This window comes from Rana temporaria, chromosome 4, assembly GCF_905171775.1.
Source record: "Rana temporaria chromosome 4, aRanTem1.1, whole genome shotgun sequence".
NCBI classification, from domain to species: Eukaryota; Metazoa; Chordata; class Amphibia; order Anura; family Ranidae; genus Rana; species Rana temporaria.
Window position 1 is genome coordinate 355,163,160 of NC_053492.1, and position 26,217 is coordinate 355,189,376.

Consider the following 26,217-nt stretch of genomic DNA (forward strand, 5'->3'; position numbering starts at 1 on the left):
ATTCATATGTTGTGCACATCTCACATTAAGCTGCGGCTTCCTGGATTATAATTGTTTTTAACCAATACAGTAGCGCATGTTTATCCCTTAAATAGCTGTACATGCTCACCGACTTCTTAAAACTGACCCATACTTCCTAGATATCTTGGCAAGTAGAGTAAATAGCCACTGATAATGTTTAACTGTATGGGAAAAGGTGATCTGGCAACTCTGTAGAAAGTCTGAAACAAATTACTGAATCATAAAATAATAACAGTATAAGCCAGGGATATGCAATTAATGGACCTCAAGCCGTTACAAAACTAAAAGTCCCATCATGCCTCGGCCTCTGGGTGTCATGCTTGTGACTGTCAGAGTCTTGCTTTGCCTCATGGGACATATAGTTGTTCTGCAACAGTTGGAGGTCCGCCAACTGCATATCCCTGGTATAAGCCAAAAAAATGTAACGCGGTATGAAGTTTGGTCTAGTAAAATAGTCAAGACCAGGGGTAGTCTTCCAAAACCTAAGAGATTTTTAGGATAACACACAACAATAGCCTGTTTCTCTACAGGATCATGCATGTTTACATAAGAGTTCATAGCACCACCAGCAGCATAACACCCCTATTCTAAATAGTTGCTTCGATTGTCTTCTCCATCCATTGCCATAGCCAAAAACATAGGTTTAGGCCAAGTTGTACAAGCAGGGGTTTTGTAAAGACTAGTTTAAGTTAAAATAAACTCTGGGCGTATCACATTTCACAAAAAAAAAAAAAAAAAAACACATCATTAATAAACTCACCTCCAATGTTTGCATCAAGGTTGGCTTTATTGCATCCTTCATTAGTACAGCCAAAGCTCCAGTAATACCCTTAAAACATGGGACAATGAAATGAGTTACCATCAAGTTAAAAACATTGTCTCTTATACAATATCATTTTACAGGACATCCTTTAAAACGTAAACGTATGCCCCATTGCTAAGCTGGACAGAACAGCAGGGTCAACCACGTTTTTTCTTTTATGCAGAATACAGAAAATTAATCCCATAGGAGCAAGTATAGACAGCATGTAATACGGTCAACAATCTAAAAAAAAAAAAAAAAAACAACACACATCACAACTACTATTACTTTGTGTTTCAGCCCTGGTTCACACTGGGTACGATTTGGAACGATTTGAGATGCGATTTGACATGTCAAATCGCATCTCAAATCGGCGGCAATTGTCGGCAATGGCACTGTCCTAATCAGTGCGACGCCGCATCTGCGATTTCAAAAAGTAGTTCCTGTACTACTTTTTGCGATTTTGGGCCGCGAAATCGCGGTAAAATCGCGCATTTTACCGCGATTTTGAATTCGCAGCAGTGTGAACCTAGGCTAAAGGTTACTTGCATTTTCTTAAGTCGCAATTTGCAAATTAAAATTGCACGACTACATTAAATTAAAGCAGGGCAATATACATATATTATGTTGGACATTTATATGCAAATGAACGACAAACCCAGAAGCGCACATACAAAATAAAAGATAATGTCAGTAGCTGAAAAATTCAACCCGTTTACTATACTACACAGCCCAAATAAGTTAAAGAGCAACTTTAAGATATGTTTATTAAAAAATTGTAAATTATATAGTGTACACCAAAATACATTTAGTATCTAAAAATAGGTTTAAAATTTGTAAAAAATATTCAAGCAAATAAAAAAATAATTGTAGCTTTGACAAAAACAACTGTTACACATATACGGTATGGCAGCACACACTGGAGTGACAGCATACATTCTAGGGCCACCAGAGAGCCATACAATATGTTTGTTTAAAACGATAAAATCCACATCTCCTGAATGCAATATCCACATCTCACTCACTGTATATACGATTGTCTGCTTGCTTACCACTACACAAGCAGGCAGAGCCACAAACATTCGAGGCGGGTGATGATGACGTCAGCGCACTGCTCACCTAGGCCGCCGCCGGGTGTACCAAGATGGCCACCGCTCCAGAGCTAGGCCAAAGCCGCGGCCTTTCCTATGGACTCAATTCACGGATCGGCATACCACGCGATCCGCAGATTCAGGCCCCATACACACCATAGAATCTATCCGCAGATAAATCCCAGCAAATGGGTTTCAGCGGATAGATCCTATGGTGTGTACACGCCAGCGGATATTTATCCGCGGATAAATCTCCCCTGGGATGGATTTCCAGCAGATGGATATTCGCTGACATGCAGAACAAATCCATCTGCTGAAATCCATCCCAACGGATGGATCCGCTCGTCTGTACAGACTCACCGGATCCATCCGTCCAAAGGGATTCCCCGCACGCGTCGTAATGATTTGACGCATGCGTGGAATTCCTTATATGACAGCGTCGCGCCCGTCGCCGCGTCATAATCGCGGCGACACGTCATCGCCAGAGGATTTCCACGCGGATTTCAATGCGATGGTGAGTACACTCCATCGCATAGAAATCTGCGGAAATCTTTGAGAGGATTTATCCGTGGAAACGGTCCGCTGGACCGTATCCGCGGATAAATTCTCTCGTGTGTATGGGGCCTAAGAGGCAAGAGCCAGATGCAGCCACCAAAAGAGGCACATCGCTTGCGAGGCATAGGTTCCCGACCCCTGACCTAGGTGCAATATTGGGTTCTGTAGTTTGTTGCTATTTCATGGGCACACAAAATGTTAAAGCTTGCCAGGTTTAGCATCTATTTACGCGACTCAAATTTTACCAAAATTATCTTGTTTCTGTGCACTAAAACTACATGGGGAGGATGATTTACTAAAATTAAATATACTGTGCACTGCAAGTACACTTCAAGTGCATTTTCTCTAGATTTAATGGGAAACTCTGAAATGAGGGGAAGCTCTTCTGGTTTCTATCATGCAATCATGTACAAGCAAAAATGCTTTTTTGTTTTTTTTTTCCCTTACATGTGATAGAGTAGTCTTTGCAAAGTGAAGCTTTACCCAATTTACTAAGCTCTGATGGAGAGCACTTGCAGTACACCGTATATTTATTTGCCTTTAGTAAATCAACTCCTTACTGCATTTAATTCTGCTTTCAGAAAATATATGTTTTGAGGTATTATGTAAATTTTCAAACCTAAAATGTGTATATCATGCAACGCAACTTTTTTTTGCACATCTAGTATGCATAGCTGAGGTGATCAAAAACCACCTCAGTTAACTTTTTAAAAAAGCGTCCATTTTTGAATCACCAGGTTGCTTAAAGCGAAGTTCCACCCAAAAATGGAACTTCCGGGGAAGTCATGTCACCCTTTCCCCGACCCCCCCCCCCCGCTGTCTTCTGGGAAACACACTGGTCCCAGGAGAGAGCGGGGTCCAGTGAGGGCGCGCCACGCTACTCACGCATGCACAGTAGGGAACTGGGCAGTGAAGACGCAACGCTTCACTTCCTGATTCCCTCGACGAGCGATCGCTCGGCCTCGGCTGCCGACATCACGGGTGTGCTGGACAGGCAAGTGTCCATTTTTTTAAAAGTCAGCAGCTGCAGTATTTGTAGCTGCTGGCTTTTAAAAAAATAATAAAAATTTGGGTGGACCTACACTTTAAAGCAGTGCTTCTCAACCCTGTCCTCAAGCACCCCCAACAGGCCACGTTTTGGGAATTTCTTAGACCCCTTTCACACTAAAGCGTTTTTACAGCGTTTAAACTAGCGCTATTAAAACGCTCTCCATGCATCTTAATGGACCCTTTCACGCGGAGTCCTGCCAGCAGCATCTTTGGAGCAGCTTTTGGGCGCTGAAAAATAAACTCTCCAAAAACGCCCCTCTCCATTGAAATGAATTGAAAGCGCTGTAAAAATGCCTTCCCTTTCACACTGAGGCACTGCAAAAACGCCCTAAGAACGTTAGTGTCTTAGCGGTGCTTTACCAGCGTTTTTCGGGTGCTGGCAGTGTAAAAGGGCTCTCAAAGCACTCTGGCTTTCTAATTGGGATTGCAGATGAGGCTTCTTTCAGGCGCATTACAGGCTTTTTTGTTTTTTTTAACTCCAGAGCACCTGAAAAACGCTTGAATAAACGCCCCAGTGTGCAAGGGGCCTTAGATAAACTGTCTAAAATACCAAGCCATTGACCCATTGGCCTGTTGGGGGTACTTTAGGACAGGGTTGAGAACCACTGGCTTACAGCATAATCCTCATGGCAGTGTTTCTTTATAAAAGTAAAGGGTCCCCATTATCCACAATAATTAGATTCTATGGGGGAGATTTACTTAAACTGGAGCATGCAGTCTGGTGCAGCTGGGCATAGTAACCGATCAGCCTCTAGGTTCCAGCCCTCGTTCACACCAGGCCAATTTGACATGTCAAATCGCATGCCAAATCGAAGCCTATTGTCGGCAACAGCACCGTCCAAATCAGTATTAGTGTCACTGGTCCCCAAAAAAGTGTCGGGTGTCCAATTTGTCCGCCACAATCCCACTAAAAATCGGGAATCTTCGCCATTACTAGTAAAAAAAAAATTCACACTGTTGGTAAACTTTTTGGCAAATCAATATACGCTTATTGGGAAAATATGTAGCTGAATACATTTAGGCCTAAATTTATGAAATTTGATTTCTTTCTTTCTTTTTTGATTGGATATGTTTTATAGAAGATAGATCATATATATTAGAGATCTCTCTCTCTATATCCATCACACACATACAGTATCTCACCTCACAAAAGCGAGTACACCCATCACATTTTTTGTAAATATTTTATTACATCTTTTCATGGGACAACACTAAAAAAATTACACTTTGCTACAATGTAAAGTAGTAAGTGTACAGCTCGTATAACAGTGTAAATTTGCTGTCCCCTCGAAATAACTCAACTCACAGCCATTAATGTCTAAAACGCTGGCAACAAAAGAGTACACACCCAAATTGGGCCCAATTACCATTTTCCCTAGTCATGCGACTCGTTAAGTGTTACAAAATCTCAGGTGTGAATGCAGAGCAGGCGTGTTAAATTTGGCGTTAATTGCTCTCACTCTCTCATACTGGTCACGGGAAGTTCAAAATGGTACCTTATGGCAAAGAACTCCCTGAGGAAAAATAGAATTCTTGCTCGCCATAAAGATGGCCTAGGCCAGGGATATGCAATTAGCTGTTACAGAACTACAAATCCCATGAGCCATTGCAAGACTCTGACAGCCACAAGCATGATACCCAGAGACAGAGGCATGATGGGACTTGTAGTTTTGCAACAGCTGGCGGTCCGCTAATTGCTTATCGCTGGCCTAGGCTATAATGCCCTGTACACATGACCGGATTTTCCGTCAGAAAAAACATGGTTTCCGCTCAAGCTTGGCTTGCATACACACAGTCGCACAAGTTCTCTGAATTTTCATCCGTCAAGAACGCAGCGACGTGCAACACTACGACGAGCCGAGAAAATTAAGTTCAATGCTTCCGAGCATGCATCAAATTGTTTCAGAGCATGCGTTGGAATTTCAGATAGGATTTTTTTCGTCTGAAAATTTGAGAACCAACTCTCAATCTTTTGCTGGCAAAAATTCCAACAGCAAAAGTCTGATGGAGCACACACACAGTCGGAATTTCTGTTCAAAAGCTCACATCGGACTTTTGCTGGCGGAATTTCCGGTCGTGTGTATGGGGCATAAGAAGATTGCCAAGACCCTGAAACTGAGCTGCAGCACAATGGCCAAGACCATACAGCGGTTTAACAGGACAGATTCCACTCAGAACAGGCCTCGCCATGGTCGTCCATAGAGGTTGAGCGCATGTGCTCAGTGTCATTTCCAGAGGTTGTCTTTGGGAAATATACGTATGGGTGCTGCTAGCATTTTTGCAGAGGTTGAAGGTGTGGGGGGGTCAGCCTGTCAGGGCTTAGACCATATGCTACACACTGCATCAAATTGGTCTGCATGGCATCCCAGAAGGGACCTTCTTCTAAAGATTATGCATAAGAAAGCCCGCAAACAGTTTGCTGAAGACAAGCAGACTAAGGACATGGATAACTGGAACCATGCCCTGTGGTCTGATGAGACCAAGTTAAATTTATTTGGTTCAGATGGTGTCAATTGTGTGTGGCGGCAACCAGGTGAGGAGTACAAAGACAAGGGTGTCTTGCCTATAGTCAAGCATGGTGGTAGGAGTGTTATGGTCTGGGGCTACATCAGTGCTGCCGCCACTGGGAAACTACAGTTCGAGGAAACCATGAATGCCAACATGTACTGTCACATACTGAAGCAGAGCATGATCCCCTCCCTTCGGAGACTGGGCCACAGGGCAGTATTCCAACATAACGACCCCAAACACACCTCTACGACAACCACCTCCTTGCTAAAGAAGCTAAGGGTAATGGACTTGCCAAGCATGCCTCCAGACCTAAACCCTATAGAGCATCTGTGGGGCATACTCAAAACTGAAGGTTAGATTAGTGCTAGGTCTCCAACAATCACCAGCTCTGATGTCATGGAGGAGTGGAAGAGAACTCCAGTGGCAACCTATGAAGCTCTGGTGAACTCTATGCTCAAGAGGGTTAAGGCCGTGCTGGAAAAGAATGGTGGCCACACAAAATCTTGACACTTTGGGCCCAACTTGGACCTTTTCACTTAGGGGTGTACTCAATTTTGTTGCCAGCGGTTTAGACATTAAACGACCACCCAATTGTCCGTTAAAAAAACAGTGCATTATCGCAAAAAACAGCCTGGTCAATAAGGGGGGTAAAATCTTTTGGGGCTGAAGTGGTAATGGAAAAAGCTGAAGTTAGAAGCTGATTGATACTATGCACAGCTGCACCAGTTTTAGTAAATCTCCCCCTATATCAGTGATGGCGAACCTTGGCACCCCAGATGTTTTGGAACTACATTTCCCATGATGCTCATGCACGCTGCAGTGTAGTGGAGCATCATGGGGAATGTAGTTCCAAAACATCTGGGGTGTCAAGGTTCGCCATCACTGCCCTATATGTTATTGCAATGAACAGATTAATTAGCTTAATTAGCATTGTGTAAAAAGGTGGTTTGATCCTTTATTTTTTGTTCCTCCTCTTCTTCCACTGTCCCCAAACAATCTCCCGATAGAACAGAGGCTAGGGGGACAAGCTGGACATGCTCAGTATGGTGTGTATTGCAAGAGTTTGTTTTTTTCTTAGGAGAGCGCATGTGATCAGCAGTCAGCCAATCAGTACTGTCCAGACAGAGGATCAGGGGTCCTGCAGCGTGATAGGACAGTCAGAGCAAAATTAAAAAAACTCCTCATAAAAGCTTTAACCCGATATCAATAGAAGTCACAAGACTGCTCTAACTGCTGATGAAAACATGGTATTTGGTAGTTTAGATTGCATTTTAATGTTCGGTGTGAGACCAGGTATAATGAATACAGGGTCCATGGTTCAGTAACACCAAGTGTATTTGCTCAGATTATTTCTTTGAATGTCTGTGGAGGTATCCACACGGAATGATGTGGTTTTCTCTCATTAAATACTACTTAAAACACTTGACTGATTGCCAGTGACAACATCTTTTTGCCTCGTCACAAGTTTTCATGTATAAGCCCAGTTTTACCATATTCAAACACTACTGGCAGTAATAGCTTATGTAAAAAAATAAAAGAGAGGCTACATCTTAAAAACATTGTTGGCCGTGTTATTAAATTCCACCTTTCTGAATTACTGCAGTGTTTAATTAGGAGTTCAGAAACTTACAACTCCTGACAAGGTGCACATGTGTTAACATTTTGCATGATATGTAGTTACAATTTTTCCTATGGAGTATACCAATCAAACTCCAGTTCCACATAGCAGTTTTATTTCCTGAGGAGTACCCTGATCATAACTTGATATACGGTTAAGTACACCAGAAATGCAGCTGCCATATGTGATCGGAAAAAATTTAATATAAATGGTAACAATCGTTTTCCTGAAACAGAATGTACCTTTTCACAGTTTTAGAGCTTGCTTCGACAAGCGGCACACTCTAAAAAATGCATCCATCATGGAACGTTTTTCAAAAAAGCAATAAAGCAGAAGCTGCCAACCATTCTGGAGGCAACACTGGCACATCCCCTGAATGCACATTTTTTTAAAACTTGAATGGGGTCACATTTGGTGGCAATACTGACTGTGGCCAATGTGTGGGCGGGAAGGGGGGGGGGGGTATATGGCTCAGGTGTTGCCAAGTTGCTGGGAAGGAAAATAAAAAGGCACCTTTTTTCACCATTGCCTGGCTGCTTGTGCAAATGAGCCAGCTTGGGCCAAAACAAATTTCAGAAAATTTTTATGTCAATAATATGCATTTTGGCAGATTAAGAGACTACCCTATTTTTCTGAAGAGGAGCAAGAATTACTGAAGGTACTACCTGATCTTCAGAGACAGGACTGACCACAATAATGCTTGGACCCCAAACCCTTAACGATAGGGAAGGAGGAGATCAATGTTTTCCAGCATAGAATTGGCACGTGGCCACTCAGAGGGGTTTTCCCCGAAATCCAACAGTCCCTCATTGGAGGGGAAGGGGTGAATTCCCTGCTAAACAAAAAGGAGCAGTACACCAGGTTTGGGCCTTTTTAGGGATGACTTAAGCTTGACAACCTTATCGACTGATAACTGGTGATGACGAACAAAGGAAACCGGTGAGGCCCAACGCAGCCGGATCTTAGATCCCTTAGAAGGGTGCAGACTAAAAGGCTTCATGAATCTAACTCTTTACAGGAGAATAATTAACCTTGCCAGGAAAGGTCACTAGCCTGATGACCAGAACTATTGCTCCTAGAAGTAGGTGTGGCCAAGTTACCCTGAGGATCCAAATAGGAAGCAGTTAGAGCTGGCCCTGGTCGAGCATGAAGGTCAGGGAGTCCCTGAGGGGTACCATTTACCAAGAGGAGATGTTTGCATCTCTAAGGCTGGAGGCCTCCCTGAGCAAGAGAGATGGGACACAGATGGGGCACAGCTACAGAGCCAGAGTTACCAAAAGGGTTGAATCAAGTGGTCCTCAAGTGGTAAGGACCAAGAAAAACTGGGAAAGTTGCAGAATCCTTTACAGTAACATTACAGTACAATGTAGAGCCCAGGGTCCGAAGGTTACACTCCAGTCCAGCCCTGCACGTCCAGTCCAGTGGGTAGTGGGTATGTTTCCAAGCCTAAGCGGAGAAGATGCTGATCTGTACAGCTGCTATGTGGGGTTGGTCCCAGGCAGTGATGTAACAAAAGTCAATAAAAGGGGAATCCACAAAATAAAAAATAAATTTTTCCTAGAATAGTTGGAGAAAATATGTCCATCCCATTGAACAGCAGCAAAAATTTGAGGCATGGTGGGTAAAAGAGGAGTTTTAGTGGAGGCAGACTTCCGCTTTTTTTTTCTGTTTTTCAATGTCAAACCCTCCTAAAGGCAGCAAGTATAACCCAACTGTGCCCCTCAATGGGCAAGAAAGAAAGGTATTTTAAGGCAATTCCAAGCAATAATCAACCAAATATCCTGACATTTAGGGGAAAAAGGACCAACGAGATAAAAGGATGTGAACCTTCAGACAGTATGGAATTTTTTTCACCTCTAACATCACTCTTTATTTCCCTTATCAAAATAGGTTTTGGAGTGCTAGAATTCATATTAGCCTCCTTAAAACCCAAATTGTATACAAACTGACATGCCACATTACCACAAAATCTTTTCCACGCTTGGCTTATTCTGAAAAAAGGCACAGCCCCACCAAGATTCTATGAGGCTCTTAAAGCCTTTACAGTTGGGTTACAGCATGATGACTCCTCTTAAGAAGTTTCTCGTCTATGCTTTATGAGGCTATGGAAAATGTAAAATACTATTCATGGGCCTGACTACAGTGTTGGCTTAATCCACACGTCTTCAAAAGGCAGTATGCAGTATTTTAGCACAACCTTTGTTTTTCAATCCACAGTAAATCTCCAGCAATTTGCCATGTCACCAAATGGCAGTTAATGGTTTCTAGAGATATACTTCATACAATAATTTAAAATTTTAAATTGTCCATAATTTTTTTTTGATCACTAGCACTCTTTTTATCAATAAATTTTTATTGGGTTCATCAACTTACAACACTTGAGGTAGTTGCATTCAATATACAACTTTAGTATAATCACCTTGTACAGGCAAAGATTTAACGGAAGAATACGGTACTCGGCGACCTAGGCCAGCCTACCCCAATTTGGTACAAACAGCAGGGCTGGGAGGTCACCAAGATGATCAGTGATACACCTATACAGCTAAAGTAAATACAAATAAAAGGAGGAGGGAGGGAAATTTTCCATAAATATTTTAAGAAGGGAAACAAAGCCCCTCAATCTATTTTTGTTTTACCAGTACAGTATTTTTATTTCAAAGATTAAAATTCCCAATCAATATAGTCTAGTCCAAGTTATATCTAAATAGCCAACAGTATAGTAGAGCCGATTTTTATTTATGTTTTGGAGAAATTACAAAGTCTAATTCTTAGTGGCCCTAGAAACGTTTGGGTAAAGTGAAAGACTGAAGGCCCTTCTTTGGGGGTAAATAGAACCAAGAAGTTAATGCTTCTCTACATTCAGTGATCTTGTCTATTGATTAAAGGAATACAAATATGGCGCCCCATCTACAGTGCCTTAAAAAATTATTCATACCCCTTGGAATTTTCCACTCTGTCATGTTACAACCAAAAACGTAAATGTATTTTATTGGGATTTTGTATAATGAACCAAAAAAGTGGCACATAATTGTGAAGTGCAAGGAAAATGATAAATGGTTTAAAAATTTGTTTACAAATATCTGAAAAGTGTATTCAGCCCCCTTTACTCTGATGCTCTAAAATCTAGTGGAACCAATTGCCTTCAGAAGTCACCTAATTAATAAATAGAGTCCACCTGTGTGTGATTTAACCTCCGTTCAAATACAGCCTTTTGTGAAGCCCTCAGAAGTTTTTTTTTTTTTTTTTTTTTTTAGAGAACAGCATCATGAAGGCCAAGGAGCACACCAGACAGGTCTGGGAAAAAGTTGAGAAGTTTAAAGCAGGGTTAGGTTATAAAAAAATATCCCAAGGAGCACTGTTCAATCCATCATCTGAAAATGGAAAGAGCATGACACAATTGCAAACCTACCAAGACATGGCCGTTCACCTAAACAGACAGGCCGTGCAAGGAGAGCATTAATCAGAGAAGTAGCCAAGAGGCTCATGGTAAATCTGGAGGAGCTGCAAAGAGCCACAGCTGAGATGGGAGAATCTGTCCATAGGACAACTATTAGTCGTGCACTCCACAAATCTGCCCTTTATAGAAGAGTGGCAAGAAGAAAGCCATAAGAAGTCCCATTTGTAGTGTGCAAGAAGCCATGTGGGGGACATCGCAAACATGTGAAAGAAGGTGTTCTAGTCAGATGAGACCAAAATTTTACTTTTTGGCCTAAAATCAAAACACTATGTGTGGCAGGAAACTAACACTCACCCTGAACACACCATTCCCACCGTGAAACATGGTGGTGGCAGCATGTGGGGATGCTTTTCTTCAGCAGAGACAGAGAAGCTGGTCAGAGTTGATAGGAAGATGCAAACTTAGAAGAAAATCTGTTAGAGTCTGCAAAAGACTTGAGGCTTGGGCGGAGGTTCACCTTCCAACAGGACAATGACCCTAAACATACAGCCAGAGCTACAATGTAATGGTTTAGATCAAAGCACATTCATGTGTTAGAATGGCCCAGTCAAAGACATACATCCAATTGAGCATCTGTGGCAAGACTTGAAAATTGCTGTTTACAAACGCTCTCCATCCAATTTGACAGAGCTATTTGCTATTTTCTGGGCAAAAATGTCACTCTAGATGTGCAAAGCTGGTAGAGACATCCCCAAAAAGACTTGCAGCTGTAATTGCAGCAAAAAGGTGGTTCTAAAAAAGTATTGACTCAGAGTGGCTGAATACAAATGCATGCCACACTTTTCAGATATTTGTTAAAAAAATAAAAAACATTTAAAACCATTAATGGTTTCCCTTCCACTTCACAATTATGTGCCACTTTGTGTTGGTCTATCACATAAAATACATTTACCTTTTTGGTTGTAACATGACAAAATTTGGAAAATTTCAAGGAGTATGAATACTTTTTCGAGGCACTGTACACATAGGATGTACAGACTGTTTTGGCCAATGTTACCATCTTCAAAAAGTGCTAAAAACAAACCATGCGCAATTCAGATGTGTTCAGAAATGCCTAACATACTGTTTAGGCAGTCAAGTGAAACTACTAATACGGCAAAAGAGATAAGGACTAAGGTATATTATCTCTTTACAATAGTTCCGGCTTCTGTTCACCTTTAGGTTTGCTTGTTGCCATCTGCCTTTGAATATTCTACCCCTTCTGCCATATTGTAAAGCAGGGGTGCCCAACCTTTTGAATAGCGAGGGCCACTTAAGCAACTTGGTAACACAATGAGTGGAGCAGGTTGATGACAGGTCTGTGTCCGCTCTTCATATGTAGAACGGACATGGACACAGCGCACTCTTCTCTATGGTCCTTCCGATCCTATCAGGACAGATGGAAGGGGACGGATCCCCTTCCGTTTATTTATTTTTTAGCAGATTAAATTGGAGGTAGACGGGTGTAAACAGAAATCCATTTGCAGCTCCATATAGGAATAGAGGGTCGGACTGATCATGTGAAAAGGGCCTAAGGCGGATCTCACACTGATGTGCTGCAGTTTACACACAACACGGGGGCAGCAGTGTACCTGTGCCTTTCCTGCGGGTTAGCTGCACTTTGCCATAGACTTCTATTATATCCTGCAGGTGTGGTGCACTTTCTGAAAGCACACCAAACCCACAGGTAATAACAGAAGTCTATGGCTCAGTGCAGGTAATCCACAGATTCACTGCAGAAGAGATATTCCCATATATACACAGTGAATTTGGTAATAAAAACATACTTTTAATAAAAGTATTCCATTCAGATATCTCTGGCTGTTGCTGTCCCAGGCAGAGTGCATTTATGCCTCGTTTCCACTGAGCGGTTCGGTACGCTATTTTGGGTGTTTCCATTATGAAAGTGTGCCATAAAACCGAACCGTATCGGACCAGTCTGGGTCCTGCTTCAGATGTTGGGCCATAGAAAATGGAACAGTTCCATTAGTTATTATAATCTTCTAGATTGTAAGCTCTAACGAGCAGGGCCCTCTGATCCCTCCTGTATTGATTGTATTGTGACTGTACTGTCTTCCCTGATGTAAAGCGCTGCGCAAACTGTTGGTGCTATATAAATCCTGTATAATAATAATAATAATATTAATAATTAGGGCGGAGATGCAATACATTCCACTGATTGGTGGACGTGCTAGGCATTTTTTCTAAATCCTGTATGGTCCCGACGGTCCGATTTGCAGTGGAAACGCTCACGAGAATAGACCGGTCCGTTCTAAACCGTTCCAAATCTACTGACCCAAACTGTTCCGGTCAGTGGAAACAAGGCATTAGTATCACTAAGACCCCTTTTACGCTGGGGCGGTTTTCAGGCGCTTTAGTGCTGGAAATCGCCTCCGCTACACTCCAGAAAACCACTTCCCATTCATCCCAGTGTCTTTTCAGTGTGTCCTGGAAGCAGCTTCTTTTGGGCGGGTTGGGAGCGCTGTATTTAGTACTCCCAAAATGCCCTGCCCATTGGCATGAATGGTCAACTTTTAAAACGCTGCAAAAACAGGAATTAACCACTTTTTTGGGGTAAAAACTGCCCTGCTAGTGGCCAAAAAGCGCAGCTAAAACGAGCTGCGCTTTAGCAACACAGGCAGGAGCTATCAGTGTGAAAGGGGTCCAACACTTCCTACCTCTACCTTCATTCACAACACTGATGCTCTGGTATGGAGGGTCGGCAACACATGATCTGGGCTTGCTGACCCACCATGCCAAAGCAGGAGGTGGCCGGCCACATCAGAAGGCTCGGCAGGTCAGTGGTTGGACACACCTGTTGTACAGAATATAAAATACATAAAAAAAAAAAGAGTGGACATCCCACATAAAAGCCATGGCCCAAGTGTTGCACGTACTGCACCTGACATTCAAACCCTCACATCACAGCTGAATCCTGAGTCATTCTGACAGGCAAACCTTGCCCACCCCCACATGCCTCCCACACATTCCGATTGTCAGGGAGGCTACCAAGGAATGTGTACGAAGCAGGGTCAGCTGGGTGAACTTATCCTTTAAAAAAGTGTTTTGTGTCTAATGCCGCGTACACACGATTACTTTTTGTGATGAAAAAAAGTAATTTTTTATCATGTAAAAAAATGAAATTTTTCCAACTTCATCATTAAAAATGATGTTGCCCACACACCATCGTTTTTGAAAAATGATGAACAAAGTGACGGCACTCTAAAGGGGAAGTTCTATTTGCCTTGAGGCTGCTTTTAGCTGGTTACTTGTTAGTAAAAGACGATTCGTGCTTTTTTGTCTGTTACAGCGTGATGAACGTGCTTACTCCATTATGAATGGTAGTTTTACCTCCTGTCTTATAACTTGCTTCTGGGCATGTGCGGGGTTTAAAACGTTGTTTTTGCCCACACACGATCATTTTTTATGACACAAAAAATTACATAAAAAATTGAAGCATGTTCGAATTTTTTTTGGTCGTTTTTCAGAAGACAAAAAATTATGTTTAGCCCACACACGATCATTTTAAATGACGTTTTTAAAAATGTCATTTTTTTTTCAACACAAAAAGTGATCGTGTGTACAGGGCATAAGGGTAAGCCCAAGAAAATAACTTCTCCAGCCTAAAGAAAAAAAAAAAACTGTCAACCCAAGGACAAAGGCCATTGTAGATCCCCACTTCTCATACCTGACCAACACAATAACTTGGGATATGCATTAGTATGACATGTCATCTACCTTTTAAAAGTATCCAGCCAGACCAACTACAGCTGCTTTATCCCAACTGCGCACACAAGGCAGGCAGGACTAAGGAGAAAATTTGAAGTATGGCAAGAACAGCCTTGAGATGCCACAGACTGGGCTAGTTCTTAACCAGCTTTTTTTGTGCTGCAGACCATCTTCTGCTTACACAAACCCACAAAATACTTTAATATTTAAAGCGAAACTTCGCTCTCAATCACTGAATGTTTGTAAACCTTATGATGCTGGCATTAGTAGACAGGAGAGTATATCCGGTTTACAACTACCCCCCACCCCCCATTTCCTTTATGACTTCCTAGGTATAGGATGTCCTACATCCTACTTCAGGAGTTTTTTTTTTACAGCAAAGCACACATGCATGCCTGAGCTAAAGGCAGATGCATTACAGGAAGCAAATGATATCGGTAGGGCTGCAACTAATTTTCATAATCGATTAGTTGGCCGATTATTGTTTCGATTAATCTGACAATAGCCTAAAAAAATTAGCAATTTTTAATTTTTTTTTGCCCAATTTGTTGTTGGGCAGATTACAAAACACAAATTGCGGCAAAAACACATTACATGCTTTTCTGTAGCTTCTCCATTAAAGTATATCGAACCAAAAAAAACAAAATGGCACCGTTTTGCGTTAAGAAGCCCTTGCCCTTTCCAAATACACAGCAGCTGAAAAAAAAAATCATGGATGTCATCGTGTCCCATAGGAAACCATGTAACTGAACTGTAGTGTGTTTCTGCAAAAAGCACCAAAAAAAACAAAAAAAAAAACAGAGGTGTGAACCCAGGCCTGAGATGTTTAAAAAAACAAAAATAAGTACAAAAAGAGCAAATAATCGCTACTGTAAGGGGGTTCGTTTTTTTTACTGTGGGACAGTGAAAGTAATATTTACAGTAGTGATTTGCTTTGTACTATAAAGGGCTAATTTTAGTTTATTTAACCCCATTATGTTACTGGCTGATTAAAATCGATTATGAAAATTGTAATCGATTTCATAATCGATTGTTGATCAATCGATTAGTTGTTTCGGCCCTAGATAGCGGGGGGGTTCAAACTGACTTGTCAGAAAAATCAGCATGGCGATATGGAAAGATGGGCGAGTTTTCTCTGAATAAAAATGAATTCAATAGCATTTTTGGTTTGTGGTGTTCAGATACAGTGTAGTCCTGCTTTAATGCCAACATGCTATGTAAATGCAGTTATCCTTTAGGGCTCCTTTTCACATCATTGTGGTGCGCATTATGCCGGGCATCCACATGTGTTTAAATGAGAAGTCCATCCTGAGCTTTTTAGGCTGTGCTTCTCCTCTGGTTCACAGGAGTGCAATTCATTTTGCACTCCTGTGACCCGTTTTTAGCAGAGAGCGGTGTGAAATCCGCTCTCCGCTGACGTCACTCCCATCAGTCGCAGCGGCGCTTCATCCAGACTTCAAAGTCTGGATCTGCCAGCTGCCTTGACTGATGGCAGTCTCAGCGAGCTGCCGAGACATCCGCTCCGCACCCCTCCACAACTCAGCGCTCCAATGAGCATGGAGAGATGCTGACCGACAGGCATCTCCTCTCTGGTCACGGAGGAGTGAGAACCGAGCCATCGGTAGTGTTCGGTGGCTCAGGTCTCAGTGCAGAGATGACGGGGACAGCTTCAGCATCGGTCTGATGTTCCATCCACCGAGATAAGTACAAATAAATAAAATTAAAAAAAAAAAACTGAAAAAAAAATATATATTTCTCTTTTAAGGCAGCTCATTAAAAGACAAATTGGCTGCTCAAGATTCATAACACACCAAGACTGATGCATGCACTATTTCTGGCAGCACACCACAAATCTATAATGGTGCATTGCCAAACATTGTGCTGCTCTACAATGCACATGCATAGACAATGTTTCAGAAAACGTAACTATATGCCAATTATACATAAATCTATTATGGCCAATGAAAACACAGCCGATTCTGCTGTAACCGAGTCAGATGCACAATAAATACTAGAAAATTACCAAACCACAGTGAAAAACCTTTTCCAATAAAACCACAATACAAAGAAACTGAAACCACGCCACATTATGATTTTACGGAGGTGTTTATTCACTGTGGTCTGCTAATCTACTTCGTTCCCTCTTCTGCCAAAAGGTGGTCACACTGCTCTTCTGTTAAAAAATAAAAGTATTCACTAAAATATAAAAAAAAAAAAACAGATAAGACTTATGAATCACATATGGTGCTATTAATACTAAACCAAAAGGAAATCCTATGTATGTAACCAAAGATCACAATTTATAAAACAAACTGCTGCATATTGAGGTAATAAATCAAATTATTTGTGGAGCCACTAATCCATGTCAGATCCACTTAACTTAATTGATACAGCAAGGTGCCAGCTGTCAATCACTTTCTATCCTAAGAAGCAGTCCAAACATCTAGAATTTACCACAGGAAATGTATTTGGCAAGAATAAAAAAAATACATTCCGATGTGACCAAATATTGCCTGTGTTGGATCAATGAGCCAATCCAATCTCAGTCTTGTCAGTTAATATGTTTAAATGCTTAGTATCATTTTTCAAGTTTTTTCTTTATTACATGCCTACTCGATACTCTTGGCATTTGAATATTTTGTAATTTTTACCTTTAAGAAAACATACAAAGGAAGTAGCCAAAAAGAGGTTGTAGAAATAATAAGCCTTGTAGGTTACTAGAAACTGGTGCACATGTTTCTAATAAGCTGACAGATAGGGCCTCTGAAAAAAAAAAAAGGGAAGGACTTTGAAAACAAAAAATGGTGGGTGCCTTCGATTATACATTGCAGGTATCATTTAAAGCCACCCTGTCGCAAAATAACTGAACCTAGAAGCAGTACTTGCACAGAAGGATGTAATTACTTGCCTATCTCACGTGCCCCCCTGCCCAAGTCTCTACAGAAGCCAATACTTTTGGGAGTGGTCACCTGCTGTGTCTCTCTTCTCCCTCCCTCCCCCACAGTGCCCTATGGTTTCTCCGCTGACCTTTACACCACTGTAAGATCAAGAGCCACAGGAGATTGATGATCCCGGAGGTGTCCTGTACAAGCTTTCAGGAAAGATTCTCTTCACTGAAGCAGCATTTGGCCGTGTGTTAAAACAGAGTTCCATCCAAAAGTGGAACCTCAGCTTATCTGAGTCCTCCCCCCTCTGGTGCCACATTTGGCACCCTTCAAGGGGGAATGTATACCTGTTTTTTTTACAGGTATCCTGTCCCTATTTTCACGAGACTGGGCCACAGCGAAATATGTCAGCAGCTCGGTCTGGAACGGGTGGAACTCCGTTTTAAGCATCTACATTCTGCTTTACAGTCAGGACATGGTTTACCGCCAGCCGCTCCTCTGCGGTTTGCAAGAGTAGAACTCCACTGACTACTACAGGGCAGAGAGAAGGCTCCAAGAGAAATGTATGTGTTACTACTAGATCAGTGGTGTAGCGTGGGGGGTGCGAAGGGGGCCACCGCCCTGGGCGTAAAATTTAGAGGGGCGTTGTGACGCGTGTAAAGAGGAGGGAGCGCCAACAACAGATGGGACATAGGAAAATATGCATGATGTCACCACTCCAGGCTTTACCAGTTACTTTCAAGCACACTCTCCTCTTCCCTACAGCCAGCGCTGTCTCACATGGTGGATCATGTGACCAGACTGGAGATAGCTGAAAATAGGTAAGTCGATGGGTCGGGGGGGGGCGCAAATTACTTGCCTCACCCCAGTCGCTGACAACCCACGCTACGCCACTGTACTAGATGCACACAGGCAGCTGAAGCCAAAAGGTGAACATTGCAGTGGGATGGAGCTTAGGAAACAGTGGGTGAGATCAAGGAGGGAGCAAAAAGGGTGGAAAAAACCTTTTGAAAAACTTAAGTCAAAAGTTTTCTTGCCTTTTTAGGCTTGTCAGTTTGTCCCTAGATTAGATACAAAATGTTTTCAACCTAAAACGTGTTACTAAACCCAGGATCCTGCATTCACTATATCTGGTCTCCCATAGTACACAGAACATGAACATGCAATTATTTTAGTAAATATAAACTGCTAAACACCTTTTTTCATCAGCAGTATATAGCAGTCTAGATACTTCCATCAGTGTCCGGCCCTGACCCTCTGCCTAGAGTAGACAGTGCTAAATCGGCCCTGTGCTGATCACATGAACCCTCCCCAACCCCCAAAAAACTCTAGCACTACAAGCCAAACTGAGCATGTGCAGAGTGACCCCAAGGCTCCATAATATCAGGAGATGGATTGGGGAATGTGGAAGGAGGGAAGGATCAGAAGACATGATCATTCTTTTTACACAATGCACGGGATTAACCCCTGCAACCTAACAAGCATGCTTTACTGCATATACAAACTGTTTTTTCTGTTGTGGGTTTAGTAACACTTTAAACCAGCACTCAAACGTTAAGTATTACAGTCATATAAAAAGTAATAAAGAAAAATTATTTTAATGAAAAATAACCTTACCAAATCTTCTGCTGTCACTGGCTGTCCTTTCTTGTCACTAGCGACAACCATCTTTCCAAATCTCTCCTTCATGTCACGGAGACTGTCAGTTAAGGCAAGTATAGCCATAATCTCGCTTGCGACAGCAATGTCAAATTGAGCCTAGAAAGCAAAATAAAAGTGATGCAAGTTTAAAGTGGATGTAAAGCCAATCTCATTCTTTCTAAACTACTGCCATAGTGCTGATCTATAAGGATATAGAGGCCTCCTGCATGTATCCTTACCTGTCAAATGTCTCCCCTCTGCCTGTTATAAGAACTGAAAAACTGCAGATTCTGTGGGTGGATCTGTTGTCTGGAGCTCGGTGGGTGGAGTCGTGATGTCAGTAGACTCCCCGCCATCCTCTACACTCCCCTTGTCAACATGCATTTTCTCATGTGTATTTCTTACACTAAATTCTGCTATGATCACTAACATCCAGTCAAAATCCAGAAAAGTATCCACATGACTTCAGAAAAGGAGTGGGGGTGGGAATTAAAAACCAATACCCGTCTCCAGGCTAGTGCATGAGATACGTAAATAACCTGTCACTCACAGCAAGGGGGCGGAGCGGACTAAGGTTTTTCTCTGCAAGTCCGTTTTATGTCACAGAATAAAAGAGGATTGCTCAGAGCTGGATTAACTATGTGTGGCAAGACTGGGCACAGATCATAGGAAATCTTATACTGTACATTGTGACATAAAAAAAAAAATTAAAAAATTTTTTTGGGTTTACATCCACTTTATGTTTTAGAAAATATACTGCAAGTATCACAGTACTGAACAAGGCCAAAGTTTTTGGCCTTAAAGTGGTTGTAAACCCTAAAAAAAAAAAAAAATAAAAAAAAAAAAACCCTGCAAGACAAAGGCATAATGAGCTAGTATGCATCGCATTATGAATTACTTGCATCACATCGAAGCCCCCGCAGTGGTCCTCATACCCCCCCTCCGGCCGGCAACATCTCTCCCGGGGGTTACTTCGGGGTATCGCGGCTCCGGAGCGGTGAATGCCCAGAGGCGCGATGATGTCACTCCCACGCATTGCGCCTGAGCCGACCGGTAACGGCACACTGACTGAAGCAACGGGACATACGACAGGGGATATCTCTTAAATCGTGAAGGTTTAGGAGATATGCTGGGTAGCTATTATTATCGGCTTACAAGTAGCATAAAGTGGTTGTAAAGGGTTTACAACCACTTTAAACCCTGACCCAACATTTGTATGAAAAAGTATACCGGTCTCTTTGTATCGCTTCCTTTGTGTCAAATACCTGGTGTTCCTGTCAGTCCCTCTGCTTTCCTATTAAAACACTGACCCCAGTAGGTATGAGAGTACAGCATAGTCAGATTTCAAGCTGTGCTGGGAACTCAGCCTGTTCTCCAATGATCAGACTGGTGCCGATATGCCCCTCCTGCACAGTCATTCACTGGGAAGTTCAGTGTACTGCCGTTTCCCCTACCCTAGCTCTATATGCAGCTAATAACAAAGGGTATTTTATATTCACATATGTTCACATTTGTGTTAAAAAATAATTTCACCTTTTAATAAAAAAAATACAATTTAAACCTTTTTTTTTTTTTTTTTTTTTTTAGGAGCCCAGACAGCACTGCCATGCAGGTCTCCTGCAGATTGCCAGTATAAGCTTTCTGCCTGTATACAGTTTCACACTGACAGAAAAAATCAATGCACTACCAGAGCGCTCAACGGCGGTGTGGCAGTTCATTGAGAGCTAAAAGCGGACAGCCACAAAGGATGACAGTACTTCTAGATCATTCATTCAAAGAACTCTGTAAATGAATGACGTGACTTTGTAGGGTGGTGCCCTACTCTTTTTAAAAAAGGGACAGCTGGTATGGGGAACTTCAACCCATATTGCTGTCAGACAGAGGGTCGCTGCAAGAGCGGGAACCTGTTACATGTTCCACCCTTAAAAAACGGGTGGATCACGTAACATGTTCCCGAAGGTGAACTAATCCTGGTTGTAAAGGTAAAAAAAAAAAAAAACACACATGTCTATACTTGCCTACTCTGTGCAATAGAATCGCACAGAGCAGGTGGGAACCTTCTCCTTTCTTTGGGTCCCCCATCTGCACTCCTGGCCCCTCCTTTCTGGGCAGTGCCCCTGTGGGAAGCTGCTTCCCACGGGGGCACTCTTGTGTGTTTTTGCACCCGAGTCCCTCTGCTGCGTCCATTGACAGACAGCGGGACTCGGCCCCGCCCCCGGCTTCCTCATCACTGGGAGCCAGTGGCTCCCGGTGCCCCAGCAAAGCCAGTGAGACCCAGAAGAGAGGGGAGAAAAGATCTGCGAACACGCACAGCGCTGGATCGAAAGGGGTCTCAGGTAAGTAAAGGGGGGCTGAGGGGGCGATGCCGAGAACCAAATATGTTTTACCTTAATGCAAGGAACCCTTTTTAGTAACTGTTCAGTAACGAAAATCCCTGTTTAAATCCTATAAATCGCATATTTGGCACATCTTCTCCAGCTCTGTAATGTACTAAGTATATAAACATTTAAAACAATAACAAAAGTGAGAAAAGCATCCACCACATTTAGGCTGGCCATAGATTTTGTAATTTTCTTTACTTCAACCACGGCTTGGAGGAAAGAAAAAAAACGCAGTTCGTGTTGATGGTGGAATCTATCCCGCTGTGCCATTGTATTGTGACAGTAGGAGGGTTTTTCCCGCCATCAGAACACAATGATCACAGCTGGTGGCTACAGCCGATGACAGAAATCCTTAAAAAAAAAACAGACCGATTGTACTGAAGTCAGTCAATAGGATTACCAATTTTTATCAATTTGGTAAGGCAGGAGAACATTCTGCACCCAGGCACCTCAATGAGCACATCTTAGTAGCTGTGCCAACAAACATGGTTAAACCCCTAGGCTGCTTTTTGCATGGATTCCAACGTTGGAAGAGCACAATAAAAAAGTGACTATTCTTAAATGCAGGTGCAATATGGAGAACACTTGGAATGTGTGGTTAGGAGAAAATATGCTCGACATGCAGTCTCAGAGGACTGTGGAATACGTGCATTCTCAATACATCCCACATCCTCTACAAAAAAGGGGGAACTCCTGGCTTCATATCAAATAAATTCCATCTAAATGAGAAAAAAAATTCTGTGCGTACATATAAAAACAAATGCTTTCATATTAGAACAAATTGCATGTTTACTTCTCCATGCTAATTATAATGCAGAGTTCACACAGCATTCTCGAGGGCTTGCATAAAATCAGAAAGCCCACACAAATGACATATACAACACAGAAAGCCGCTATAAAATCACTGCTAGCCATGAGAATATTTGACTAATCTCAGTGGCAATACCTGGCGAGAAAAACCCTTTTCTGTGTTTGCTTCTCCAACCGTGATTTTCCTGAGGAATCTGTCATTTGTGTCAAGCACTGTGAAGAGATTACAAAAAGTTTGACCCATTAACAAGACAGATGTGAAACAAGATGAAAACATGTAATGCTAGAATAACAAAACATAAAAAAAAAAAAAAAGGCAAGGAGTAAAAGGAGTATACCAAAGGCAATATAGCCTACTATTTTTGTGTGTGTGTGTAAATGGAAAAACAACAAAGTCATTAAATGAATAACCATGCATTTGACTCGCACCACATGGCTGAGCTGTACCCATTGAGTACTAGAGAGTGGGTGGCAGACTTTTGTGAGGTCAGGCACTGATGTTGGACGAGGAGGTCTGGCTCGCAGTCTCCACTCTAATTCATCCCAACTGTGTTTTGGCGGATCCAAATCATTTGGTGGAGGGGGATTATGGTGTGGGGTTGTTTTTCAGGGGTTGGGCCTGACTCCTTAGTTTAAGTGAAAGGAACTCTTAAAGCGTAATTTTTTTTTTACACAATTTCATGCTCCCTACCCTGTTCCAACATGACTGTGCACCAGTGCACAAAGCAAGGTCCATAAAGACACGGATGAGCGAGTTTGGGGTGGAGGAACTTGACTGGCCTACACAGAGTCCTGTCCTCAACCCAATAGAACACCTTTGGGATAAATTAGAGCGGAGACTGTGAGCCAGGCATTCTTATCCACATCAGTGTCTGACCTCACAAATGTGCTTCTGGAAGAATGGGCAAACATTCCCATAGACACACTGCTAAACCTTGTGGACAGCCTTCCTAGAGTTGAAGCTGTTATAGCTGCAAAGGGTGGGCCAACTCAGCATTGAACCTTACAGACAAAGACTGGGATGTCATTAAATTTAATGTGCGTGTAAAGGCAGGTGTCCCAAAAGTTTTGAAAATATAGTGTATATATAGCAGGATTTCACCTTAAAGTGGAGGTTCACCCTAAAAACGAATTTTTAACATTAGAGCCAACATAGCAAGGGCATATACTTTCGGCAGGTTTTTTTTTCTCTCCGTACCTTCCTTTATATTCTGATTTGGTCCAGGGCTTCCGAGTTCTGATGACTCCGGGACTGGGGGTTCCTATCCCTCCCTCAGGGTTCCGATGACTGCGGGACTGGGCGTTCCTATCCTTACGTTCGATGATTGACGGCTTGTGAAACAGGTGACCTGTCGCACAACGCGCGTCACCAGATTTCCGGAAATAGCAGAGTTGCGAGTCGGCACTATACGGCGCCTGCGCCCGCCGTGTAGAGCTGACTGCGCAGGCGCCGTATAGTGCCGACTCGCAGCTCGGCCATTTCCCAGCATCTGGTGACGCGCGTTGTGTGACAGGTCACCTGTTTCACAAGCCGTCAATCATCGAACGGAAGGATAGGAACGCCCAGTCCCGCAGTCATCGGAACCCCTGGACAAAAACAGAATATAAAAAGGTATGTACGGAGAAAAAAAAAAAAAACGCCCTAAGTAAATGCCCTTACTTTGTTGGCTCTGCTAGATGTAATATTAAAAAAAAAAATTTGGGGGTGAACCCCCGCTTTAACTAACCCTCAAAAAGACTGTTGTGCTGCATTTTACGGTTTAAATCCTAATTAAAACAGAAAAAATATATGCATGGAAAATAAGAAATATCAAGGTGAATGATTTTAACTGAAGTGTTGGCTAAAACCTAAAAACTAGCAGAAGATTGCCCCACACCACTGTATATTTAACTACAGTCCTCCAGGACATGGTTGTGAGTTACCTCGCACACAATATTTTATCAGTTACTGAGAGATATTTATATAGCATTATATTGTTTTAATCACACATACACCATAGTTTCCACTTTCTTACCTCTCTGCCAAGTTATTGTAGAAGGGTCAATATCCAAGCGGACAAATCGGCTGATCTCCTCTGCAGTCAGTGATCCAGGGTCTGTCTTGTCAATACCTATTCTCTAGCAAAACAGTATTAAAAAATGTTCAGTTACTCCACTTTACAGGTGCTTCGCCTACCCTAGTCAGTTCTCACATCTATGCCCAACAAGTACAGACCAAAATGGCTTTCATTTTTTTTTAGGGGGGGGGGGTAAAACTTGGGTTTCCCTTTATTCTACCTTGAGGATCTGCTGCATGTAAAAAAGATGCCTACTGCCCATTCTATTACTGTTCATACAAACAGTAGCAGTAAACCCTTAGTTTACCAATTGAAAATGGTCAATACTGGTGAATACAGTCTGTTGTAACCAAGTCACAAAAGCAATAGTATTAACCAGGTGGGTTCTCTGGGATTATATATCTAGACACATATTAAGTGTAAGATATTATTTTATAATAAAAGCAGCAGAATCAGAAATGATAATGACCAAGAAACCGTAAAAATGGATAATGGAAAGATGGTTACTATTCTAAGACTCTGTCACCAGACCATTCATTGCAAACAACAATCTTCCCAAAATGTTATACATGCATGAGATTTCCCCATAAATACATCACCTGTGTAGATGCCCAAAGCCTTGATAATGCTACTGGGAGTACTTATTTCAGATGAGCAAACAGTGTGGCCAGGCAGGGGGAAAAGAAGAAAATTCTAGGATGCTTCACTAAAAAGAGGTCACCAGCATGAGAAAGGAGGACATAAGTCCCCCATATAGATTTTTAGTTACACCTCATTTAGAATACAGTGTCCAGTTCTGGAGAACTCTTGCAAAAAAAGATATAAAAGTGTTTGTTAACCCCCTCAAAAAAAAAAACACCACAGATTTTGTTCCTTTGCATTCTATACATTGCATTCTATCTTGTGCTGTGTAATTTGGCACCCTGTAACACCTGGTTAATCCTGACCGTTTCTGCCCTTCCCCTGTAAACTGACCACGGTGTATCATGGCTGCTGAGCCCTGACACTGTGGTCATTTTATGTTCCTCCATCTGCAGCCCTGCTCTCCTGTGTCCATCTTCTCTGTCGTCCTTACCTCTCTGCATGGGTCTGTGCCGCCGCCCCCCCCCCCCCCGCTGCCCTCACGTTTTATTTAAAAAGCTCCCATCACGCTCTAATATACCAATGAGTGTTCCTGCGTTATGCTTATCTGTATCTAGATCAGCGCGGCTCCCAGCAATCAGCTGACTGTCAGCTCTCTGGCTGATGTCAGCGGTAGTGCTTGGCCCCGCCCACGGGAACTGTGAGCCGGAAAGTGAAGAGACCTGAAGAATCAGCTGAGCGCTAGGAGCCATGCTGATGAAGAAGAGCTTTTTTTTTTTTTTAATACAACACAGGCACACTTATTGGTATATTACCGAGGGGATGGGATGATTTTGTATAAGTGGGTTAAAAAACACTTTAAGACTGAATGAGTCCAGAAATGTGCAATAAAAACAGTGCAAGGTCTGACGGATAAAACGTATCAGGAGAGACTTCAGGAACTGGAAACCTTTAAATACATTAAAAGGGGTTTATAAGGTTCAGGAGGGCAGCATTTTTAATATGAAGCCAAGACCAGGAACATGGGGACAGGACTTCAAACTAGCAG

The 26,217-nt window shown here is 42.3% G+C and overlaps 1 protein-coding gene across 1 annotated transcript in view; it reads right to left on the bottom strand.

The window, feature by feature from the left end:
- The window catches only part of MTHFD1L (methylenetetrahydrofolate dehydrogenase (NADP+ dependent) 1 like), a 337,567-nt gene that overhangs the window by 219,827 nt on the left and 91,523 nt on the right, over positions 1-26,217 (bottom strand). The window contains exons 16-19 of the mRNA XM_040350849.1: positions 24,546-24,648; positions 22,667-22,743; positions 19,316-19,456; positions 782-850 (exon numbers count right to left, since the gene is read on the bottom strand). Of these exons, the coding sequence (XP_040206783.1) occupies positions 782-850; positions 19,316-19,456; positions 22,667-22,743; positions 24,546-24,648 (390 nt within the window). The remainder of the gene's footprint in view (positions 1-781; positions 851-19,315; positions 19,457-22,666; positions 22,744-24,545; positions 24,649-26,217) is intronic.